A 20,574-nucleotide genomic window follows, 5' to 3' on the forward strand; every position below is an offset into this window, starting at 1 on the left:
ACATCCGATTTTATATATATAGATAATATCTTTATAGCTACATTGTGATGTATTATATTTTTGAAGTTTGTAGTTTTGTCTTCTCTCTCTTATCATTTCTTGAAAAGTTCTCAGCCTAACATTGGCCTCCAGTGACCACAACATGGTATGGTTCAATATCAGGAAAGGTTTCACTAAATCTACTACACTAACCAAAGTCCTCAAATTCAAGGACACAAATTTCAAAGCCAAGAAGAAACCGATAACGTGGAAGACATGTGGTCGACTTTGAAAGCAACCATACAAGAAGCAACAAACCGCTATGTAAAATCAGTAAGTAAACGGCGAAGGAACAAGAAGCCACAGTGGTTTACTGCGGAGATCTCAGACCTGATCAAGGAGAAGAAAAAAGCATTCATCTCTTACAAACAATCAGGGAAGCAGGACTCTAGAGCAGACTACCTGGCCAAATCAAAAGACGTCAAAACAGCAGTCAGGGAGGCTAAATTCCTCATGGAGGAGTCTCTAGCAAAGAACATCCAGAAGGGAGATAAATCCTTCTTCAGGTATATCAGTGATAGAAGAAAAAACTCAGGCGGGATTGTACGTCTTAGGAAACCAGACGGAGACTATGTGGAAAAGGATTCAGAAAAAGCCCAACTATTAAATGAATACTTCTGCTCAGTCTTCACCCGAGAAGCGCCAGGGCTCGGCCCTCAGCTACAGACAAGGGTTGGCTCAGTTGACCCGTTTAGTAACTTTGAGTTTACGCCCAGCAGTGTCTACGGTGAGCTGTCAAAGCTCAAGGTTAACAAAGCAATGGGGCCGGACAACCTGCACCCCAGGGTGCTTAGGGAGCTGAGTGATGTCTTGGCGGAGCCACTGTCCGCGCTCTTCAACCTCTCCCTTAGTACAGGCAGCGTCCCGTTGGACTGGAGGACGGCTAACGTCATTCCACTCCACAAGAAAGGCTCAAAGATGGAGACAGCAAACTACAGACCAGTGAGTCTAACATCGATAGTGAGCAAACTAATGGAAACTCTAATCAAACACCAATTAGATAAGATCCTGGATGAGGAGAATCTACGGGATCCCCGACAACATGGATTTACTAAGGGGAGATCCTGCCAATCCAACCTGATCAGCTTCTTTGACTGGGTAACGGGGAAGCTGGATATTGGGGAGTCCCTGGACATCGTGTACCTGGACTTTAGCAAAGCATTCGATAGCGTACCACACCGCAGGTTACTGAGCAAGATGAGTTCTATAGGATTAGGTAACACATTGACGAAATGGGTTGGGAGCTGGCTTGGAGGTAGGCTCCAAAGGGTGGTGGTGAACGGCACCCCCTCCGAAATGATGGAGGTGATTAGTGGAGTACCACAGGGCTCAGTCTTGGGCCCAATCCTATTCAACATCTTTATAAGAGACTTGGCAGAAGGGCTTCGAGGTAAAATAACATTATTCGCCGATGACGCCAAACTGAGTAATGTAGTGGGCAAATGCACAACAGACGAAGATTCAGTGCCCGACAACATGATGCACGACCTACTCCTACTGGAGCGATGGTCTAGGACATGGCAACTCAACTTCAATGCCAAAAAATGCAAAGTTATGCACCTGGGCAGCCAGAATCCATGCAAGTCTTATACCCTTAATGGCGAGATCCTAGCAAAAACGGTAGCAGAACGAGACTTGGGGGTAATCGTCAGTGAGGACATGAAGTCTGCCAATCAAGTGGAGCAGGCTTCGTCCAAGGCAAGACAAATCATGGGCTGCATACGAAGGGGTTTCGTCAGTCGTAAGGCGGAAGTCATTATGCCATTGTATAGATCCATGGTGAGGCCCCACCTGGAATACTGTGTGCAATTCTGGAGGCCGCATTATCGCAAGGATGTGCTGAGACTTGAGTCGGTGCAAAGAATGGCCACCCGGATGGTCTCGGGACTCAAGGATCTACCATACGAAAAACGGCTTGACAAATTACAGCTATACTCGCTCGAGGAGCGCAGAGAGAGGGGGGACATGATCGAGACGTTCAAGTATCTTACGGGCCGCATCGAGGCGGAGGAAGATATCTTCTTTTTCAAGGGTCCCACGACAACAAGAGGGCATCCGTTAAAAATCAGGGGCGGGAAACTACGAGGTGACACCAGGAAATTATTTTTCACTGAAAGAGTGGTTGATCGCTGGAATATCTTCCACTACAGGTGATTGAGGCCAGCAGCGTGCCTGATTTTAAGGCCAAATGGGATCGGCACATGGGATCTATTCACAGGGCAAAGGTAGGGGAGGGACATTAAGGTGGGCAGACTAGATGGGCCGTGGGCCCTTATCTGCCGTCTATTTCTATGTTTCTATGTTTCTATGTAACCAAGAGAATGGCGTGCATATTGTTCAACCAATGATCTGAAGCAATGTGAAAACAGAGAATTTGTTTGTACAAATTGGCACTTAACGAAATAAGATAACATTCTTTTCAACTACAGTGGCAAAATAACACTCAGAATTTAGGAAGCCGGTTAATTGGGCTGAGAACTTTCCAGCTCCCCTTTGTACAAAAAAATCAATTTTACACAGCCAAGCCACATGATACCATCACAGTACATTAACCATGGAAGAGACAAACCCTGCTCTCCTAGCGCCCTGCTCTATCTAATATTTCCCACCATCTCCTTCAAAGTAGTCCCCCTGAGAATGTATATAGTGATCCCATGAGTCCATACATCTATGGAAGTCATCTTGGGTGAGTGCCTTGCGGACATCCTGCAATTCTGCCTGGATCTCTTCAATTGTGTTAAAACAGCGCCCTTTCAGTCCTAATTTCATTTTGGGGAATAGGAAAAAATCACAGGGGGAAGGTCAGGCAAATAGGGAGGGTGCGTAATCACTGTAGTGTTTCTAGAAGTCAGAAATTGTCGAACAACGAGTGATGTGTAAGCAGGCGCGTTGTCATGGTGGAGCAGCCAATTTTTATTTTTCCACTTGTCTGAGCGTTTGTGCCAAATGCTGTAGCTCAACCGCTTCAAAACCTCACCGTAAAACTGACCATTGACGGTTTGACCTGGAGATAAGAATTCCTTATGAACAAGTCCATGAATGTAAAAAAAAAAAAAAAGATCAACATCGACTTGACATGGCTGCGCACTTGACATGCCTTTTTTGGCCGCAGAGATTGTGGCGACTTCCACTGTGATGACTGCTGCTTAGTCTCTGGATCATAACCGTAAACTCATGATTCATCATAAGTTATGATACGGGAGATAAAGTTGGGGTTGTCTCTGACTTGTTGTTCGAGTTCAGAAACAGACAGATACACAATGGGCTTTCTGTTCACTGGTTAGCAGTTTTGGCACAAATTTTGCAGAAATGCGTCTCATGTTCAATTCGTCCTACAAAATTCATTGAACTGTCCCATATGACTGTCCTACTATCTCACAAAACATCGTGGATCTTCAAGGATAGTTTCACAAACTTTTGCTAAGGTTTCCGATGTTGTGACTGTTGACAGTTGTCCGGAACGGTCATCGTCCGTCCTTGAAGCGTTTGTACCAAAGAAAGGTTTTGCTTTGGTACATGGCATTATCTCTAAAGGTTTCTTGGAGCATACGATGGGTTTCTGCAGCAGTTTTTTTAAAGTTTGAAACAAAATTTGATGCAGATTCTTTGCTCAGTAAAATCCGTCCTATCGAAATCTGTCACTAAAACACAACCTTACAAAATCGCACAGAACAAAACAACGCAACCACTCAGCTGCATGCCCATTGGCACACTGATTCATAAAGCATAATGCAAGACACCTCTATTAGTGGGGCATACTATATCCAGTTCACATGCACTGTTCACATTCCCCGAACCTATGGTAATTCTTATAAATTTGCATCCCAGCACTTTTATTGAGGGTCGTGGTCATGATATATTGCCTTTCCATGGGTACAATCAAAGCAGTTTATTAATAATAAAAATAATTTTATTTTTCTATACCGCCATAGTCAAAGTGACTTCTAGACGGTCCACATAGAAAGAAGAACATAAGAACATAAGCAATGCCTCTGCTGGGTCAGACCTGAGGTCCATCGTGCCAAGCAGTCCGCTCACGTGGCGGCCCAACAGGTCCAGGACCTGTGCAGTAATCCTCTATCTATACCCCTCTATCCCCTTTTCCAGCAGGAAATTGTCCAATCCTTTCTTGAACCCCAGTACCGTACTCTGCCCTATTACGCTCTTTGGAAGTGAATTCCAGGAGTCCACCACACGTTGGGTAAAGAAGAACTTCCTATCATTCGTTTTGAATATTGCATATAATGGACCTGACAGGCATGCAAATCTGATCCATGCATATTCATTAGGGCTAGCCTGAAAACCCGATTGGCCTGGTGATCATCCAGGACAGGATTGGGAACCACTGGTCTACAGCACCTTGTAAAGTGCTGTGAACAGTAAGAATTGGAAGGTTGGGTCAATATCGGAGGACTGCTGTTTGGACCAGGTACTCCCTTGGATGCCCCAGAACCAGCTGACATCAGAAGGAGGTCTAGGCTTTCTCCTTCATCTGAGCATCAGTCCCATACTATGCGCCCACAGGGGCATGACCAAAGGGGAACATACCTTTGGAGCCCCTTTGGAGTACGGTATTCTGCTCCGCTCAACCAATGGGGCTTCTTCTTTCTTGTTGCGCAGACAGCTAAGATGCTCAGCTATCCTCAGCTTAATAACCCAATGAGTTTGCCCAATATACATTAGACAACACAGGCATATGAGAGCATACACCACTTGCATAGACGTACAGTCGGTATAATCATAGAGCTCATATACAGATATAAAAAATGTTTATTATTTGCCTCGTGCGGTTACAAAGGTTTCCCCGAAGAAGAGATTGATAATCTAAACTCTCCAGACAGTCTAAACTTGACAATCTGTCATATGCATTGAAGTATCTGACATTGCGTGTACAACAAATTTTTTATAAACTTGAAACAAAATTCTTAGCAAGTTCTTAAGAGTCTATTCAGAAAAGATCAACTTTGTTAGTGAGAAAAAAAATGTTGATTATGAGAACTTTTTTCAAAATAAAGAGTTTACTCTTTTAAGTCAAACTTTTTGAGTTTGGAAACGGAACATCAATAAATGTTGTAAGGCCTTCCTCCTGCTGAAGCCTAGGATCTTAGCAGAGGTGGGCCCATTGTAAATGCTTGGTGACATGGGACGCAGGTTCTTATGGTTTTTAGACCTGAGGTATTTACGCTCCCTTTCTTGCAAGCTGCGCTAGAGGTTTTTGGTGTGGGCCAATAATGAAGTGCTCCGACCCTCATAGGAATTGTATGAGCATTGGAGCATGTACTGCCTCAGCCCACACTAATAACCTCACACGCAGCCATTAAAATCTAATCTTGCAAATAAAGAAGTGACCCCTAGAATGCATAGTTGTCTTTTGAATAGGTAGCACGGTTCCAGGCACTCCTCTCTTGTTGGTTCTGTACTTTGGGTGGGAGCTTCTGGGGATGATGCTGTTATATTTTGAGCAGGCCTTTCAGGTATTTTTGACTTACCTTGTACATTTGTTAGATGTTGTAACTCTATTGATGCTTAGTAGGAACAGGGTTAGATAGAAAATTTGCCAGCTCTGTTCTGAAATATATGTTGTTTTTCTTTATTTTAAATATATGAACCTCCTACGTTCTCCTAGAAGTGGGCTTGGGATGTTAAACTCCTTTTTTTATAAGATGTATTCCTTTTGCTTTTTTCTGGTGTTTGTAACTTTTTTTAAATTCTAAAAATAAGAATTGGAAGCATGTTACCTCTTGATAAACTTTGCTTTTCAGCTCGTTCGCCTGTCTCTGTATGTCTGCCTCCGACGTGGCCCCTCTAGCCACTGCCAGTGCGCTGTAGATGGTGGCTGAATTCTTCATGGGGACCAGAGTCCCATCCGGCTTTACCAGACTGAAGTTACCACGGTAGGGAGTTTCCTCTCCTTTGATATGGGCTTGGACTTTTTCGATGAGAGACTTCTGTCTGAAAGATATAATCGGAAGGTTTCAAAAGTAGCTACAGTAGCGTACTCAAATCCCAATATCCAGTGTCAACACTAAAGATCGCATAACAGGAAACTCCTACTGCTGGGGGACCAGGTTATAACACTGAAAGGAAACAAAAGGGTTAGAAGGGAGATTTTCAACTAACATCCTGCTGACTCCACTGCTTTGTAAACAAAAAGATAATACTGAAAAAGATTTATGCGTTTAACTTAGGAGTATAGCAGAATTGAGGATTTGTGCCTTCACGAATGCTAAGTACTTCTGTTGTAAACCACCAATCGAATGACCTTTCTGATGTGACCTCGCCTGTAGGCCAGTGCAAACTCTGACTCTCACCAGATAAGGCTGGAAGTTTCTAGAAACTGGTAGAACAAAAGGAGGGTCCAGTATACTCAGTGGGAGTTTCTGGTGACAGCAGAGTCCTCTTCTAACTACGAAACAGGGTCACATAATAATAATAACAACAACAGTTTATTTATATACGCAAAGCCGTGAAGTTCTATGCGGTTTACACAATTTAAAATACATTTGAAATACAATAAAAACAAAAGAAAATTAAAGAGTAAAAACCTGTAGCGAAAACCCCATAAATCTAATAATTACATAGTATAAAATTTTTACAAATTAACTACCTAAGTGCTTTGAGAATAAATGTGTTTTTAGATGTTTTCTAAATTCCCCATAAATTTCAGTAAAAATGAGCAATTGATCTAGATCTTTGCCCCATGCTGCTGCTTGATATGAAAGAAGATGCTGATGATATTTTTTAAGTTTGCATCCTTTAACAGGAGGAAAAGCAAAAATCAAATGTGAGCTTCTTTTATGTCTATTAGTTGTAAAAGAAAAAAGTTCATTTATATATTCGGGAGTCAGACCAAATAGAACCTAAAAACAAAAGCAACTGAATTTAAATTTTACGCTTGCCTCCTTTGGCAACCAATGCAGCACCCGATAAAAGGGTGTCACATGGTCATATTTCTTTAACCCAAAGATCAACCTGACTGCTGTATTTTGCACCATCCGTAATCGGTACATATGTTTCTGAGAAATTGCTGAATAAGCAATGTTGCAGTAGTCAAGTTGACTCAGCATAAGAGATTGCACCAAAACTCTAAATGATGAAACATCAAAATATGCCTTAATGGTTCGGAGCTTCCAAAGAGTAAAGAAACCTTTTTTAACCAAAGGATCCACTTGATCCTTCATTGTTAATCCCTGGTCCAATATTACATCCAAAATTTTAACGGTAGATTGAACAAGATAATTAAATTTATTAATACACAATGATATTTTAGTGTCAAACGGATGAATTAAGCTTTAACCTAAATTCAGTCATCCATTGCTCCATCAAATCCAATACTTCTGTTGCCTTAGGAATAATTTCAAAAACAGAGGTAGCAAATGGGATAATAATCGTGAAATCATCTGCATAAGTAGGAGTAACATTAGATGGCCACCTGTCCCTGTCCACCCACATATCTCAAGTAGTCTCGACCTCCTTCTACTACCTCTGCCAACTGAGAAGGATCAAACCCTACCTAGCCCAACTCCTCTATGCCTATGTCCTCTCAAGGATGGATTACTGAAACTCCCTATTTAATGGAGTAGCCATAAAAAGATCTCAAGCGCCTCCAGTGGGTACAGAATGCAGCAATCCGCCTCCTACACAACCTCAACTACCACAATCCCATCTCCCCAGCCCTCCACGCAGAGCACTGGCTCCCAATGAACCAACGCTGCTCATTCAAGGCCCCGGTAATAGCACATAAAAGAATTTACACCACCATGCCTGCCTACATAGAATCCAAGCTAACCCTGTACACCCCCCACCCACCCCCTCCACTCGGAAATAGAGAAACACCTATGCATCCCTCCAGGAAGGTCCCTCCTGTCAGAAACCACCCGCAAACGCTCCTACAGCCACTTCATCCCCCAACTCTGAAACCAACTCCTCCCCACAAATCAGATTACAGAACTCATTGATGACCTTCCGGAAAGCAGTAAAGACCCTCCTCTTCAACTAAAATTCAACCGCAGTCTACGCCTCACCCCCTTAAACCCACCCTCCTCTCTACCCTCTCTTCTCCATTCTAAACCTCTACTTAAATTGCTGTGTAGTCTTTGTATTGTCCAAATGTACTCCACTGTGAATGTTTGCTTGTAGGCCGTTCTGAGCTACTGGGAGGATGGGATAGAAATCTAAATAAATAAATAAATAACTTTATCCCCAACTGGGATAATTGCGCACCTAGAGATGACATCTAAACATTGAAAAGCAGTGGAGATAACGGTGAGCCCTGCGGAACACCGGATGGATTACTCCAAATGCCAGAATAGTCAAAATTAAAATGAACCTGATAGGTGCGTGACATAAGGAAGCCCCGACACCAATCTGAAACTGCTCCTCTAATGCCAATAGCATCTAAACATTATAACAGTTTTTCATGTTCCACTAAATCAAATGCAGAACTCATATCAAATTGCATGATCAAGGCATTGAGGCTCTTACTGAACAAATTGTCCAAAATAGCCGCAATTACTGTTTCTGTACTAAACAAAGGTCTGAAACCTGACTAAGATTCATGCAAAAGAGAGAATTGATTGAGATATTCCATTAATTGAGAGTGGACCAATCCCTCCATTATTTTACAGAAAAATGGAATAGATGCTACTGGTCTGTAGTTAGTTATTAATTCTAAAGATTTTTTGGAATTGGAGTTATTATAATATGACCATTATTAGTAAAAAAAAAAAAAAAAAAAATTCCATTCTTTAAGTTATCAGTTAAATAATTCAACAAATTTAGTTTAAAATCTATGGAGCTGCCTTCATAACTTCTGGTGGACAAGAATTCAAAACACAGTAAGAATTCAAAACACATACTTGTTACATAGTTTGGTTTAATTATTCCAATCTAAATCATGAAAGGAGCTCCAAATCATGTCCTTGCATATTAGGGGCTTGATGTTCATAAATATCTTTTGTTGAGCAAGCATTTCTTAAATTTTTAATTTTTGAATCAAAATACAGAGCTAACTCGTTTGCTGAAGGTATTTTAATGTTTTATACAGGATGAGTGTGGCGTGTGGTATGAAATAAATTTGTAACCAAATTATACAGTTCTTTTGTGTTAGTACCCTTTGAGCCTGTATTTAATGAATCAATTTTGGATGAATACAATGCTTTACCTTTTTCTTTTATCAATTGTTTATAAGCTTTTATATTCAATCTCCAATTATTCCGATCTGATAGCTTTCCTGTTTTTTGCCAAATTCTTTCCAATCGTCTTACTAATTGTTTCATTTTTAAAAGTTCATTATCAAACCATTTATTATATTTATTTGAGCAACTTTTACTATTTCATATAGGGGACAATGTTATCCCAAATAAGTGTGCTTGTTTTTGTCCAGTGATCCCAAAAATCAATCCCTTCATCTACCTCTGTTAACAATTCATACTGTGACCAATATTCCTCTAGCATAATGTGACCTCTTGGAAGATGATCTTTTTTTATCCTTGGTTTATTTGTGAAATTTAAGGGCTCCTTTTACTGTTGGAAGACTTCAATATGCCTGACGTAGATTGGAACAAACTTTCCCCTTCAACCAGCAGCAGCAGAAGGCTATTAACATAGAAACATAGAAACATAGAAAAAGACGGCAGAAAAGGGCTATAGCCCACCAAGTCTGCCCACTCCAAATACCCGCCCTCTGATTTCACTCCCCCAGGAATCCCCTGTGAATATCCCACCTTCTCTTAAAGTCCGACACGCTGTTGGCCTCAATCACCTGCAGTGGGAGTTTGTTCCAATGATCCACCACTCTTTCAGTGAAGAAGTATTTTCTGGAGTCGCTATGGAACTTCCCTCCCCTGATTTTTAGCGGATGCCCCCTGGTGGTCGAGGGTCCCATGAGGTAGAAGATATCTTCTTCCAACTCGATACGGCCCGTGATGTACTTAAACGTTTCAATCATATCACCCCTCTCTCTTCGTTCCTCAAGTGAGTACAGCCTCAGTTTATTCAGTCTTTCTTCATACGTGAGATCCTTGAGCCCCCAGACCATCTTTGTGGCCATTCGCTGAACCGACTCGATTCTCTGAACATCCTTCCGGTAGTGAGGTCTCCAGAATTGAACGCAGTACTCCAAGTGAGGCCTCACCATGGTCCTGTACAGCGGCATCATAACTTCAGGTCTCCTGCTGACAAAACCTCTACGAATACAACCCATCATTTGCCTTGCCTTGGAGGTAGCTTTCTCCACTTGATTTGCAACCTTCATGTTATCACTAATGATCACCCCTAGATCTCGTTCCGTCGTGGTCCTGGCCAAGGTCTCACCATTTAGTATGTAAGTTCTGTGCGGGTTTTTCTTTCCCAGGTGCATTACCTTACACTTTTTAGCATTGAAGCCTAGCTGCCATGTTGCTGACCACCGTTCCAGCAGCAGTAGATCCTGTGTCATATTATCAGGCATGGTGTTTTTACCTACTATGTTGCAAAGTTTGGCGTCGTCGGCGAACAGTGATACCCTTCCTCTAAGTCCTTGGGTCATATCTCTTATGAATAAGTTGAATAGAATCGGGCCCAAGACCGACCCCTGCGGCACTCCACTGATCACGCCTGACGTTTTGGATGGGGTACCGTTTACCACCACCCTCTGAAGTCTACCACTCAGCCAATCCTCAACCCATGTAGTTAGAGTGTCCCCTAATCCTATCGACTTCAGCTTGTTCAATAACCTTCTGTGTGGGACGCTATCAAAAGCTTTACTGAAGTCTAGATACACCACATCCAATGACTCTCCGGCATCCAATTGTCTAGTAACCCAGTCGAAAAAGCTGATTAGGTTAGATTGGCAGGATCTGCCCTGGGTGAATCCGTGCTGGTGGGGATCACGTAGGTTTTCCTCGTCTAGGATTGTATCAATATTTTGTTTGATCAGTGTTTCCATGAGCTTGCACACTATAGATGTGAGACTCACCGGTCTGTAGTTTGCCGTCTCTGTTCTGCAGCCCTTTTTGTGGAGTGGGATAACGTTGGCGGTTTTCCAGTCCAAGGGGACTCTTCCTGTGCGTAGGGAAAGATTGAAAAGAACAGATAGTGGTTCTGCCAGGACTTCTCTCAATTCCCTGAGCACTCTGGGATGTAGGTTGTCCGGTCCCATGGCTTTGTTCACCTTGAGTCTTGATAGTTCGTAGTAGACGCTACTGGGCGTAAACTCAAAGTCCAGAAACGGGTCATTCTGGCTGTCTCCCATCTGAAGCTGTGGACCAGCTCCCGGTGCTTCACAGGTGAAGACTGAGCAGAAGTATTCGTTTAGTAATTCTGCCTTGGCAGAATCTGATTCTACAAGGTTACCGTCCGATTTCTTCAGGCGTTCTATCCCATCTTTGTTTCTTTTCCTGTGACTAATATAGCTGAAGAAGGATTTATCCCCTTTCTTAATGTTCCGTGCTAGATCTTCTTCCATTTTGAGTTTGGCCTCCCTGACTGCTATTTTGACAGCTTTTGACCTGTCCAGATAGTCTTTTTCCGCCTCTTGTTTTCCTAAATGTTTGTAGGTGATAAATGCTTCTTTTTTCTTTTTAACGAGGTCCGAAATTTCTGCGCTGAACCATTGGGGTCTTTTGTTCCTCCTGCGCTTACTTACTGTTCTTATGTAGCGGTTTGTTGCTTCGTGTAGGGTGGACTTCAGAGTCAACCACATATCCTCTACATTGTTAGGTTGTGCTTGTTTTTGCAACTCCTGATCGACAAAATTTCCCATGCGGTCGAAGTCTGTGCCTCTAAAGTTGAGAACCCTCGTTGCTGTGTTTGACCTTGAGAAACCTTTCTTAAGGTTAAGCCATACCATATTATGGTCGCTGGAGGCCAGTGTGTCTCCAACTGAGACATCCGAGACGCTATCTCCGTTGGTGAGTACCAGGTCCAGTATCGTTTGGTCCCTGGTGGGCTCCAACACCATTTGCTTGAGTCGTGCACCCTTTATGGAGTTCAGAATTCTTTTACTGCTACACGTAGTCGCGGAGAGTGTGTTCCAATCTGCATCGGGCATGTTGAAGTCCCCTAACAACACTGTGTCTCCCTGTAGAGTGATGTTCTCTATGTCCTCTATCAGTTCTAAGTCTTTGTCTTCTTGTTGTTTCGGAGGTCTGTATATCACACCAAGGTATAGGCATTTTTCATTTCCTCTGGCCAGATTCACCCAGAGGGATTCCCCAGTGTATCTAATATCCGTAATTCTGGTAGTTTTGATGTTATCCTTAGTGTATAGTGCTACCCCTCCCCCTAACTTGCCCTCTCTGTCGCGACGTATTAGGTTGTAGCCTGGTATAACCATATCCCACCCATGTGAGTCCGTGAACCAGGTTTCTGATATTGCTACCATGTCTAGGTCAGCGTTTATTATCTCAGTCTCTAATTCTAGAATTTTATTGCCCAAGCTGTGTGCATTGACGTACATAGCCCTCCATATCTGTGAAGAGATTCCCTTTTGGGTTAGAGTGACTCCTAAATTTTTATTGATAATTCCCTTTAAATTATCGTGGATAGCATGGGTACTTACCTTAGACTTAGAAGTGTGGGTGTGACTCTCCTCCTCAGGGTGGTTTCTTACTGCTCTGGGATATAAATAAGTGCCCTCCCCCAACTTACCTAGTTTAAAGCCCTGCGGAGTAGGCGGGCCAGGCGATGTCCGAATACGTTCTTACCTCTCCTGGTTAGGTGTAGTCCGTCGGGTCCCTGCAGTCCCTGGAGTGTTTCACCGTGGTCTAGGAATCCAAAGTTCATCTCTGTGCACCACATGCGGACCCATTCGTTAGTCCGTTGGATATGCTCTTCTCTAGCTCTGCCTTTGTTTCTTACTGGGAGGATCGATGAGAAAACCACCTGCGCTCCTATCTGCTTCAGCTTCTTTCCCAGGGCTCCAAAGTCGTCGGGAATAGGTGCACAACTCAGGCACATTGTATTGGAGCCCACTAGGGATCGGGCGATACTGGACCTGGTACTCACCAATGGAGATAGTGTCACAGAGGTATCGGTAGGCGATACGTTGGCCTCCAGCGACCACAACATGGTATGGTTTACCTCAAGAAAGGTTTCACTAGATCAAACACATCCACAAAGGTACTCAACTTTAAGGGCACTAACTTCGAAAACATGAGAGATTTTGTCTATGAGGCACTGCAAAACCAGGCCGCAACAGATAACATAGAGGTAATGTGGTCAGCTCTAAAATCTACCCTTCTTGAAGCAACCAACCTCTATATAAAAACAGTAAGTAAATGGCGGAGGAACAATAAACCTCAGAGATCTGCGGAGATCTCGGACCTCGTAAAAAAGAAGAAAAGAGCATTTATCTCCTACAAACAATCAAAAAAACTAGAAGCTAAAGAAGACTATCTGGCCAAGTCTAGAACTGTCAAAACAGCAGTCAGAGAGGCCAAACTTGAAGAGAATCTATCAAGGAACATTAAAAAGGGGGATAAATCCGTCTTCAGGTATATTAGTGACAGAAAAAGAAACACAGATGGGATAGTGCGCCTTAAGAAACCAGACAGAAACTATGTAGAATCGGACTCCGATAAAGCCGAACTACTAAATGAATACTTCTGCTCAGTCTTTACCTGCGAGGCGCCGGGATCCGGTCCTCAGTTGCAGACAACGGAAAGCTCGGAAGACCCATTTCAAAATTTTGAGTTTACGTCCAGCAGCATCTATTATGAACTATCAAGGCTCAAAGTAAACAAAGCCATGGGACCAGACAAACTACATCCCAGAGTGCTTAGGGAGTTGAGAGATGGCCTGGCGGAACCGTTATCCATGCTCTTCAATCTTTCCCTAAGTAAAGGAAGAGTACCTTTGGACTGGAAAACAGCTAACGTCATTCCACTCCACAAAAAGGGTTGCAGGACGGAGGCTGCAAACTACAGACCAGTAAGTCTCACATCGATAGTGAGTAAACTTATGGAAACACTAATCAAACACAAATTAGATACAATCCTGAAAGATGAGAATCTACGAGATCCCCATCAACATGGATTCACAAAGGGAAGGTCCTGCCAATCCAATCTAATCAGTTTCTTTGACTGGGTAACAAAAAAGCTGGATATGGGGGAGTCCCTGGACGTCGTGTACTTGGACTTCAGTAAGGCTTTTGATAATGTCCCACACTGCAGGTTATTGAGCAAAATGAGTTCTATGGGATTAGGAGAAACATTAAATGCATGGGTTAAAGATTGGCTCAGAGGTAGACTTCAGAGGGTGGTGGTAAATGGTACTCTCTCCGAAACGTCGGAAGTGATCAGTGGAGTGCCGCACAGCTCGGTCTTGGGTCCCATCCTATTTAATATCTTCGTAAAGGACCTGGCTCAGGGGCTTCGAGGTAAAATTACACTATTCGCCGATGACCCTAAACTATGCAACATAGTAGGCAAAAGCACAGTGCCCGACAGTATGGCGCAGGACCTACTCTTACTGGAACATTGGTCCACAACTTGACAACTAAGTTTTAATGCCAAAAAGTGTAAGGTCATGCACCTTGGCAGCAGAAATCCATGCAGAACTTACACCCTAAATGGTGAGGCCTTAGAAAGAACTACAACAGAACGGGACTTAGGAGTGATCATTAGTGAAGATATGAAGACTGCCAATCAAGTGGAGAAAGCTTCATCCAAGGCTAGACAAATGATGGGTTGTATCCGAAGAAGTTTCGTCAGCCGGAAGCCGGAAGTTATAATGCCGTTGTACAAATCCATGGAATATTGTGTATAATTTTGGAGGCCGCATTATCAAAAAGATGTGCTGAGAGTTGAGTCAGTTCAGCGAATGGCCACCAGGATGGTCTCAGGAGGACTCAAGGATCTCCCGTATGAGGAACGGCTAGGTGAGTTACAGCTATACTCACTCAAGGAACGCAGAGAGAGGGGAGACATGATTGAGACGTTCAAATATGTCACGGGCTGTATTGAGATAGAAGAAGATATATTTTTCCTTACAGGACCTACGGCAACAAGAGGGCACCCGTTAAAAGTCAGGGGTGGGAGATTTCATAGCGACACCAGGAAGTATTTTTTCACAGAAAGGGTGGTTGATCATTGGAATGATCTTCCACTGCAGGTAATTGAGGCTAGCAGCATGCTAGATTTTAAGAAAAAATGGGATAAGCATGTGGGATTACTTCCAGGAAGAAGTTAGGAGGGAGGGTCATTAGAGTGGGCAGACTTGATGGGCCGTGGCCCTTTTCTGTCGTCATATTCTATGTTTCTATGTTTCTATAGCACGCGCTAGCTGGAAATCTACCGCCTGCTCAAAAGGAGGCGGTAGCGGCTAGCGCGTGCAGCAATTTAGCACACGCTAATCCGCGCGTTAAGACCCTAGCGTGGCTTTGTAAAAGGAGCCCTAAATGATTCCAAATTAAACTTAAATAGTAAGTAAAGTGATGGGAGCAGATATCATGACACTAGTCACCATCACATAAAGAAATAGAAGGATCTAGAATCACATAGCTACCACATCTAAGTGATGACCTTTTTCATGTGTTTGTGTAGATCTAATCTAATCTAATCTAAACCTTAAGTTTATATACCGCATCATCTCCATGAGAATGGAGCTCGACACGGTTTACAAGAACTTAAAATAGTGGGTAGAGAAGAAGAAAAAGGATGACATGAACTTATGTGTAGAAGGGGGGAAGGATAGAGCTACAATTTGCTGAAAAGCCAGGTTTTCAGTTATTTGCGGAATAACTGAAGGGAGCTCAGGTTCCGCAACGGGGAGGTGAGGTCGTTCCAAAGACCTGTGATTTTGAAGAGAAGGGATTTTCCCAGTTTGCCTGAATAGTGGATGCCGCGTGGAGAGGGGAAGGCTAGTTTAAGCCTTTGGGCAGTTCTGGAGGAGTTGAAAGACAGTGGGATAAGAGGAGGCAGGATTCCGTGAATGATCTTGAAAGCCAGGCAGGAACATTTGAAATGGATTCTGGAGATTATTGGGAGCCAATGAAGTTTGGGGGAGACTTTAGTTAAGTAGTGATAAAAAAAATTTAAATCCATACCATCTGCATTATTCTCTTCATCTAAATGTAAGTTTATATCTCCTATAATAATATTATAAGAATAGGTGATTGAGTTATGTAAAACAAATTCACAAAACTCCTCTCTAGCTTTTGGCCAACTTTATGGCGGAACATAGAACAATTTATCAATAAACCTTCTTATTCCCTATAGTTCTTCTAAGACTCTAAGATCTTCTTCTAAAAATCTGTTATCTGTTCCATCTCTGAAGTTTATCAACACAATGAAGTCTACCATTTTTTCTGTCAGCGCTCCATGTCTTTGGAATAATATTCCGGTCCACTTATGGGAAGAATCAAATCTTCACCATTTTAAAACAAAATTAAAAACATTTCTTTTTCTTGATGCTTTCGAGACCTAAATGTCTTTTTAGGGCTACATAGTTTTAATCTACTTTTTGACACCCTCCCTTTTGTCCTTTCCCTATATGTTCTCTTTCTTATTTGATAAATTGTAGTTCTATCATTCTTCCCTTTTTTGTTCCTTTGTTTTGGTATTGTTTTCAAATGTTTTGAATTATGATTATTGTTTTAAAGGATGTATAGTTACCCCTTATATGTTTTTAACATAATGTTCACTGCCTAGAAGGCCGATTGGGCGGTTTATAAAATTTTTGAATAAACTTGAAACTTGAATATACAGGAAAGAGGATCTTCTAATTCCTTATTGCTAATTTTACAAGTTAAAATTTCCAAGTGACTAGTCATTTTAGACTCCAACAATTCAAATTCAAATCCTTCCTTAAGAATAACTGCCAAACCTCCCCCTTCTTTTGCCATCTTGATTTAACGTTAGAATTTTTAATTCAGCTGGAAGAAGATCATTTAAAATTGGGTCTTCATCAAACAGCAGCCAAGTTTCAGTTAGGAAAAGACAGACTATTTGCTTGCTGATGATCCAATCCTTAATTAAAAATGCTTTATTTCTAATGGATATGCACAAGAGACAGAAGTAGATGTGTTAGACCTAATATATGTAATGGGTTTGATAGGTTTCACTTCCCTGACCCTTTTTTTAAAGGTACGTTGATGTCTACCATTACCTGTAATAACATTAATCTTACTTGTTCTAACCTCCTGTTGATTAACTATAAGCCTAGTGGATACATCAGAACTATAAACCTTATGTATCTTTTGACTAAGGAACATAAGAACATAAGCAATGCCTCTGCTGGGTCAGACCAGAGGTCCATCATGCCCAGCAGTCTGCTCACGCGGCGGCCCATCAGGTCCAAGTCCTGTATAGCAGTGGTTCCCAACCCTGTCCTGGAGGACCACCAGGCCAATCGGGTTTTCAGGCTAGCCCTAATGAATATGCATGAAGCAGATTTGCATGCCTGTCACTTCCATTATATGCAAATCTCTCTCATGCATATTCATTAGGGCTAGCCTGAAAACCCGATTGGCCTGGTGGTCCTCCAGGACAGGGTTGGGAACCATTGCTGTATAGTATTCCTCTATCTATACCCTTCTATCCCCTTTTCCTTCAGAAAATCATCCAATCCCTTCTTGAATCCCAATACCGTACTCTGTCCTATCACACCCTCTGGAAGTGCGTTCCAGGTGTCCACCACCCTTTGGTGAAGAAGAACTTCCTAGAATTGGTTCTGAATCTGTCCCCTCTTAAATTTTTCCGAATGCCCTCTCATTCTTGTAGTTTTCGAAAGTTTGAAGAATCTTTTCCTCTCCACTTTCTCTATGCTCTTCATGATCTTGTAAGTCTCTATCATGTCCCCTCTAAGCCTCCATTTCTCCAGGGAGAAGAGCCCCAGTCTCTCTAATCTTTCAGCATATGAAAGGTTTTCCATATCCTTTATAAGTCGTGTCACTCTCCTCTGCACCCTCTCGAGTATCGCCATATCCTTCTTTAGGTATGGCGACCAGTATTGAACGCAATACTCCAGATGCGGGCGCACCATTGCCCAATACAACGGCAGGATAACATCCTTCGTTCTGGTTGTTATACCTTTCTTGATAATACCTAGCATTCTGTTTGCCTTCTTTGAGGCCACTGCGCACTGTGCCGACGGCTTCATTGTTTTATCTACCACTACACCTAAGTCCTTCTCTAGGGAACTTTCACCCATTACCAGCCCTCCCATTGTATAGCTGTACATCGGGTTTCTGTTTCCTACATGCAAGACTTTACATTTCTCTATATTAAAATTCATCTGCCATTTTTTTGCCCACTCTCCCAGTTTGTTCAGGTCCCTTTGTAGATCTTCACAGTCTTTTGTAGTCCTAACCCCAGTAGCGTACCAAGGGGGGGGCGGGAGGGGCGGTCCGCCCCGGGTGCCAGCCCTGAAGGGGTGCTCCCGGCCTTGCCGTTCAGTCCCCCCACACCCCCGAAGGACCGCTCGCCCCACTGACCTTCCTGCACCACCTGTGAAGCAGCAAGCAGCAGGATCGCGAGGTCAGCTATCCCTGAGCTGCTTGGGCGCTGCTTCCTGCGCCTCGGTCCCGCCCCTCCTCTGACGTCAGAGGAGGGGCGGGAACGCGGTGCAGGAAGCAGTGCCTAAGCAGCGCAGGGATAGCTGACGTCGCGATACTGCTGCGGCTGCTTCATAGGTGGTGCAGGAAGGTCAGTGGGGCGAGCGGTCCTTCGGGGGTGGTGGGGACTGAACGGCAAGGCCGGGAGCATAGGTAGTGCTGCTTCATAGGTGGTGCGGGAGGCCAGGGGGGCGAGCGGTCCTTCAGGGTGGGGCGGGTGGGCAGGCAGGCAGGCATTCAAGGGGGAGGGGGTGACAGGCAGGCAGGCCTTCAAGGGGGGGGACAGGCCTTCGGGGGGGTGTGCAGACCTTCAAGGGGAAGGGACAGGCCTTTAAGGGGGGGCAGGCAGGCCTTCAAGGGGGGACAGGTCTACAAGGGGGGACAGGTCTACAAGGGGGTGGGCAGGCCTACAAGGGGGTGGGACAGGCCTTCAGGGGGGGTGCAGGCCTTCAGGGGGGGTGCTGGACTTCAGGGGGGGTGCAGGCCTTCAAGGGGGGACAGGCCTTCAAGGGGGGGACAGGCAGGCAGGCCTACAAGGGGGGGGGGACAGGCCTACAAGGGGGTGGGACAGGCCTTCAAGGGGGGGACAGGCCTTCAGGGGGGTGCAGGCCTTTGGGGGGGTGCAGACCTTCAAGGGGGGGACAGGCCTTCAAGGGGGGGACAGGCAGGCAGGTCTTCAAGGTGGGGGGACAGGCCTACAAGGGGGAGGGACAGGCCTTCAAGGGGGGGACAGGCCTACAAGGGGGTGGGACAGGCCTTCAAGGGGGGTGCAGGCCTTCAAGGGTGGACAGGCAGACCTTTAAGGGGGGACAGGCCTTTGGGGGGGACCCTGGTTTAGAAGTACACGGAGGGAAAGGGGTGTTCAAAGAGACGTGCATATGCCAAACTTTGGGGGGGGGATGAAGAAATAATGGGTCTGAAAATAGAGGAGAGGGAGAGAAATGATGGACCATGAGATTTAGGGAGGGAAGGAACTGAAAGAGAGAGAAATTGGACACAAGGGATGGTGTGGAGGAGGGATAGAGATACTGGATAGGAGGGTAATTGGGAAAAGAAAGGAAGAGATGGTGGACTCTGGGGTGGTGGGGAAGGAGGGAGAGATGCCGGATGAAAGGGTAGTTAAGAAAAGGTGGATCTGTGGAGGGAGATGAAAAAAAGGAAAGATACCAGACTTCCTGGGGAGGGAAGGGAAATGGAAAGGGAGGACAGAGTTGGCAGATGGATGGTTAGCACGCAGAAAGAAGAAAGAACATAAGAACATAAGAACATAAGAAGCGCCATCTCCGGATCAGACCTTCGGTCCATCAAGTCCGGCGATCCGCACACGCGGAGGCCCTGCTAGGTATTCACCTGGCTTATTTTATAGCCAAAAATATCCAAAAAATCAAGAAAAGGATGCCCAAAATAAATCACAAAAAATTGCACCCTCCAAAATACAGGACAAAAAAGTCACCTTTCTTTACAAAAAGGGAGAAAAGACCTCAGTGTCTAATAGGGGCTCTTTAAGCTTCCCATATAGACAGGCTAGTTTTAAACAGAATTTAATCCTAGCAGACACATCCTTGGTCAGAAAAACTCCCAATTAGTAAGTGAACCTCTATTCTAATTTTCTAATAGTTTTATATATTTTCTTATAGTTTTATATATTTTTTTTTATATATATATTTATATATATATAAAGTTTATATATATATTTATATATATATAAAGTTTATATATATTTTATAGCCAACCATATCTTTATATGCCTCTCTCAAGGAGATATGCATCTAGTTTGCTTTTGAAGCCTAGGACTGTCGATTCCGCAATAATCTCCCCTGGGAGAGTATTCCAGATGTCAACCACTCTCTGTGTGAAGCAGAACTTCCTGACATTAGTCCTGAACTTGCCCCCCCTTAGCTTCATTTCATGTCCTCTTGTCCGTGTCAAATTGGACATTGTAAATAATCTTCTCTGCTCTATTTTGTCAATTCCTTTCAGTATTTTGAAGGTCTCGATCA

The 20,574-nt window shown here is 43.7% G+C and overlaps 1 protein-coding gene across 1 annotated transcript in view; it reads right to left on the reverse strand.

Annotated features, from left to right (window-relative positions):
• Window positions 1-20,574, reverse strand: part of LOC117366702 — a 114,445-nt gene that overhangs the window by 15,049 nt on the left and 78,822 nt on the right. The window contains exon 5 of the mRNA XM_033958432.1: window positions 5,778-5,991. Coding sequence (XP_033814323.1) covers window positions 5,778-5,991 — 214 coding nt within the window. The remainder of the gene's footprint in view (window positions 1-5,777; window positions 5,992-20,574) is intronic.

This window comes from Geotrypetes seraphini, chromosome 1, assembly GCF_902459505.1.
Source record: "Geotrypetes seraphini chromosome 1, aGeoSer1.1, whole genome shotgun sequence".
Taxonomy (NCBI): Eukaryota; Metazoa; Chordata; class Amphibia; order Gymnophiona; family Dermophiidae; genus Geotrypetes; species Geotrypetes seraphini.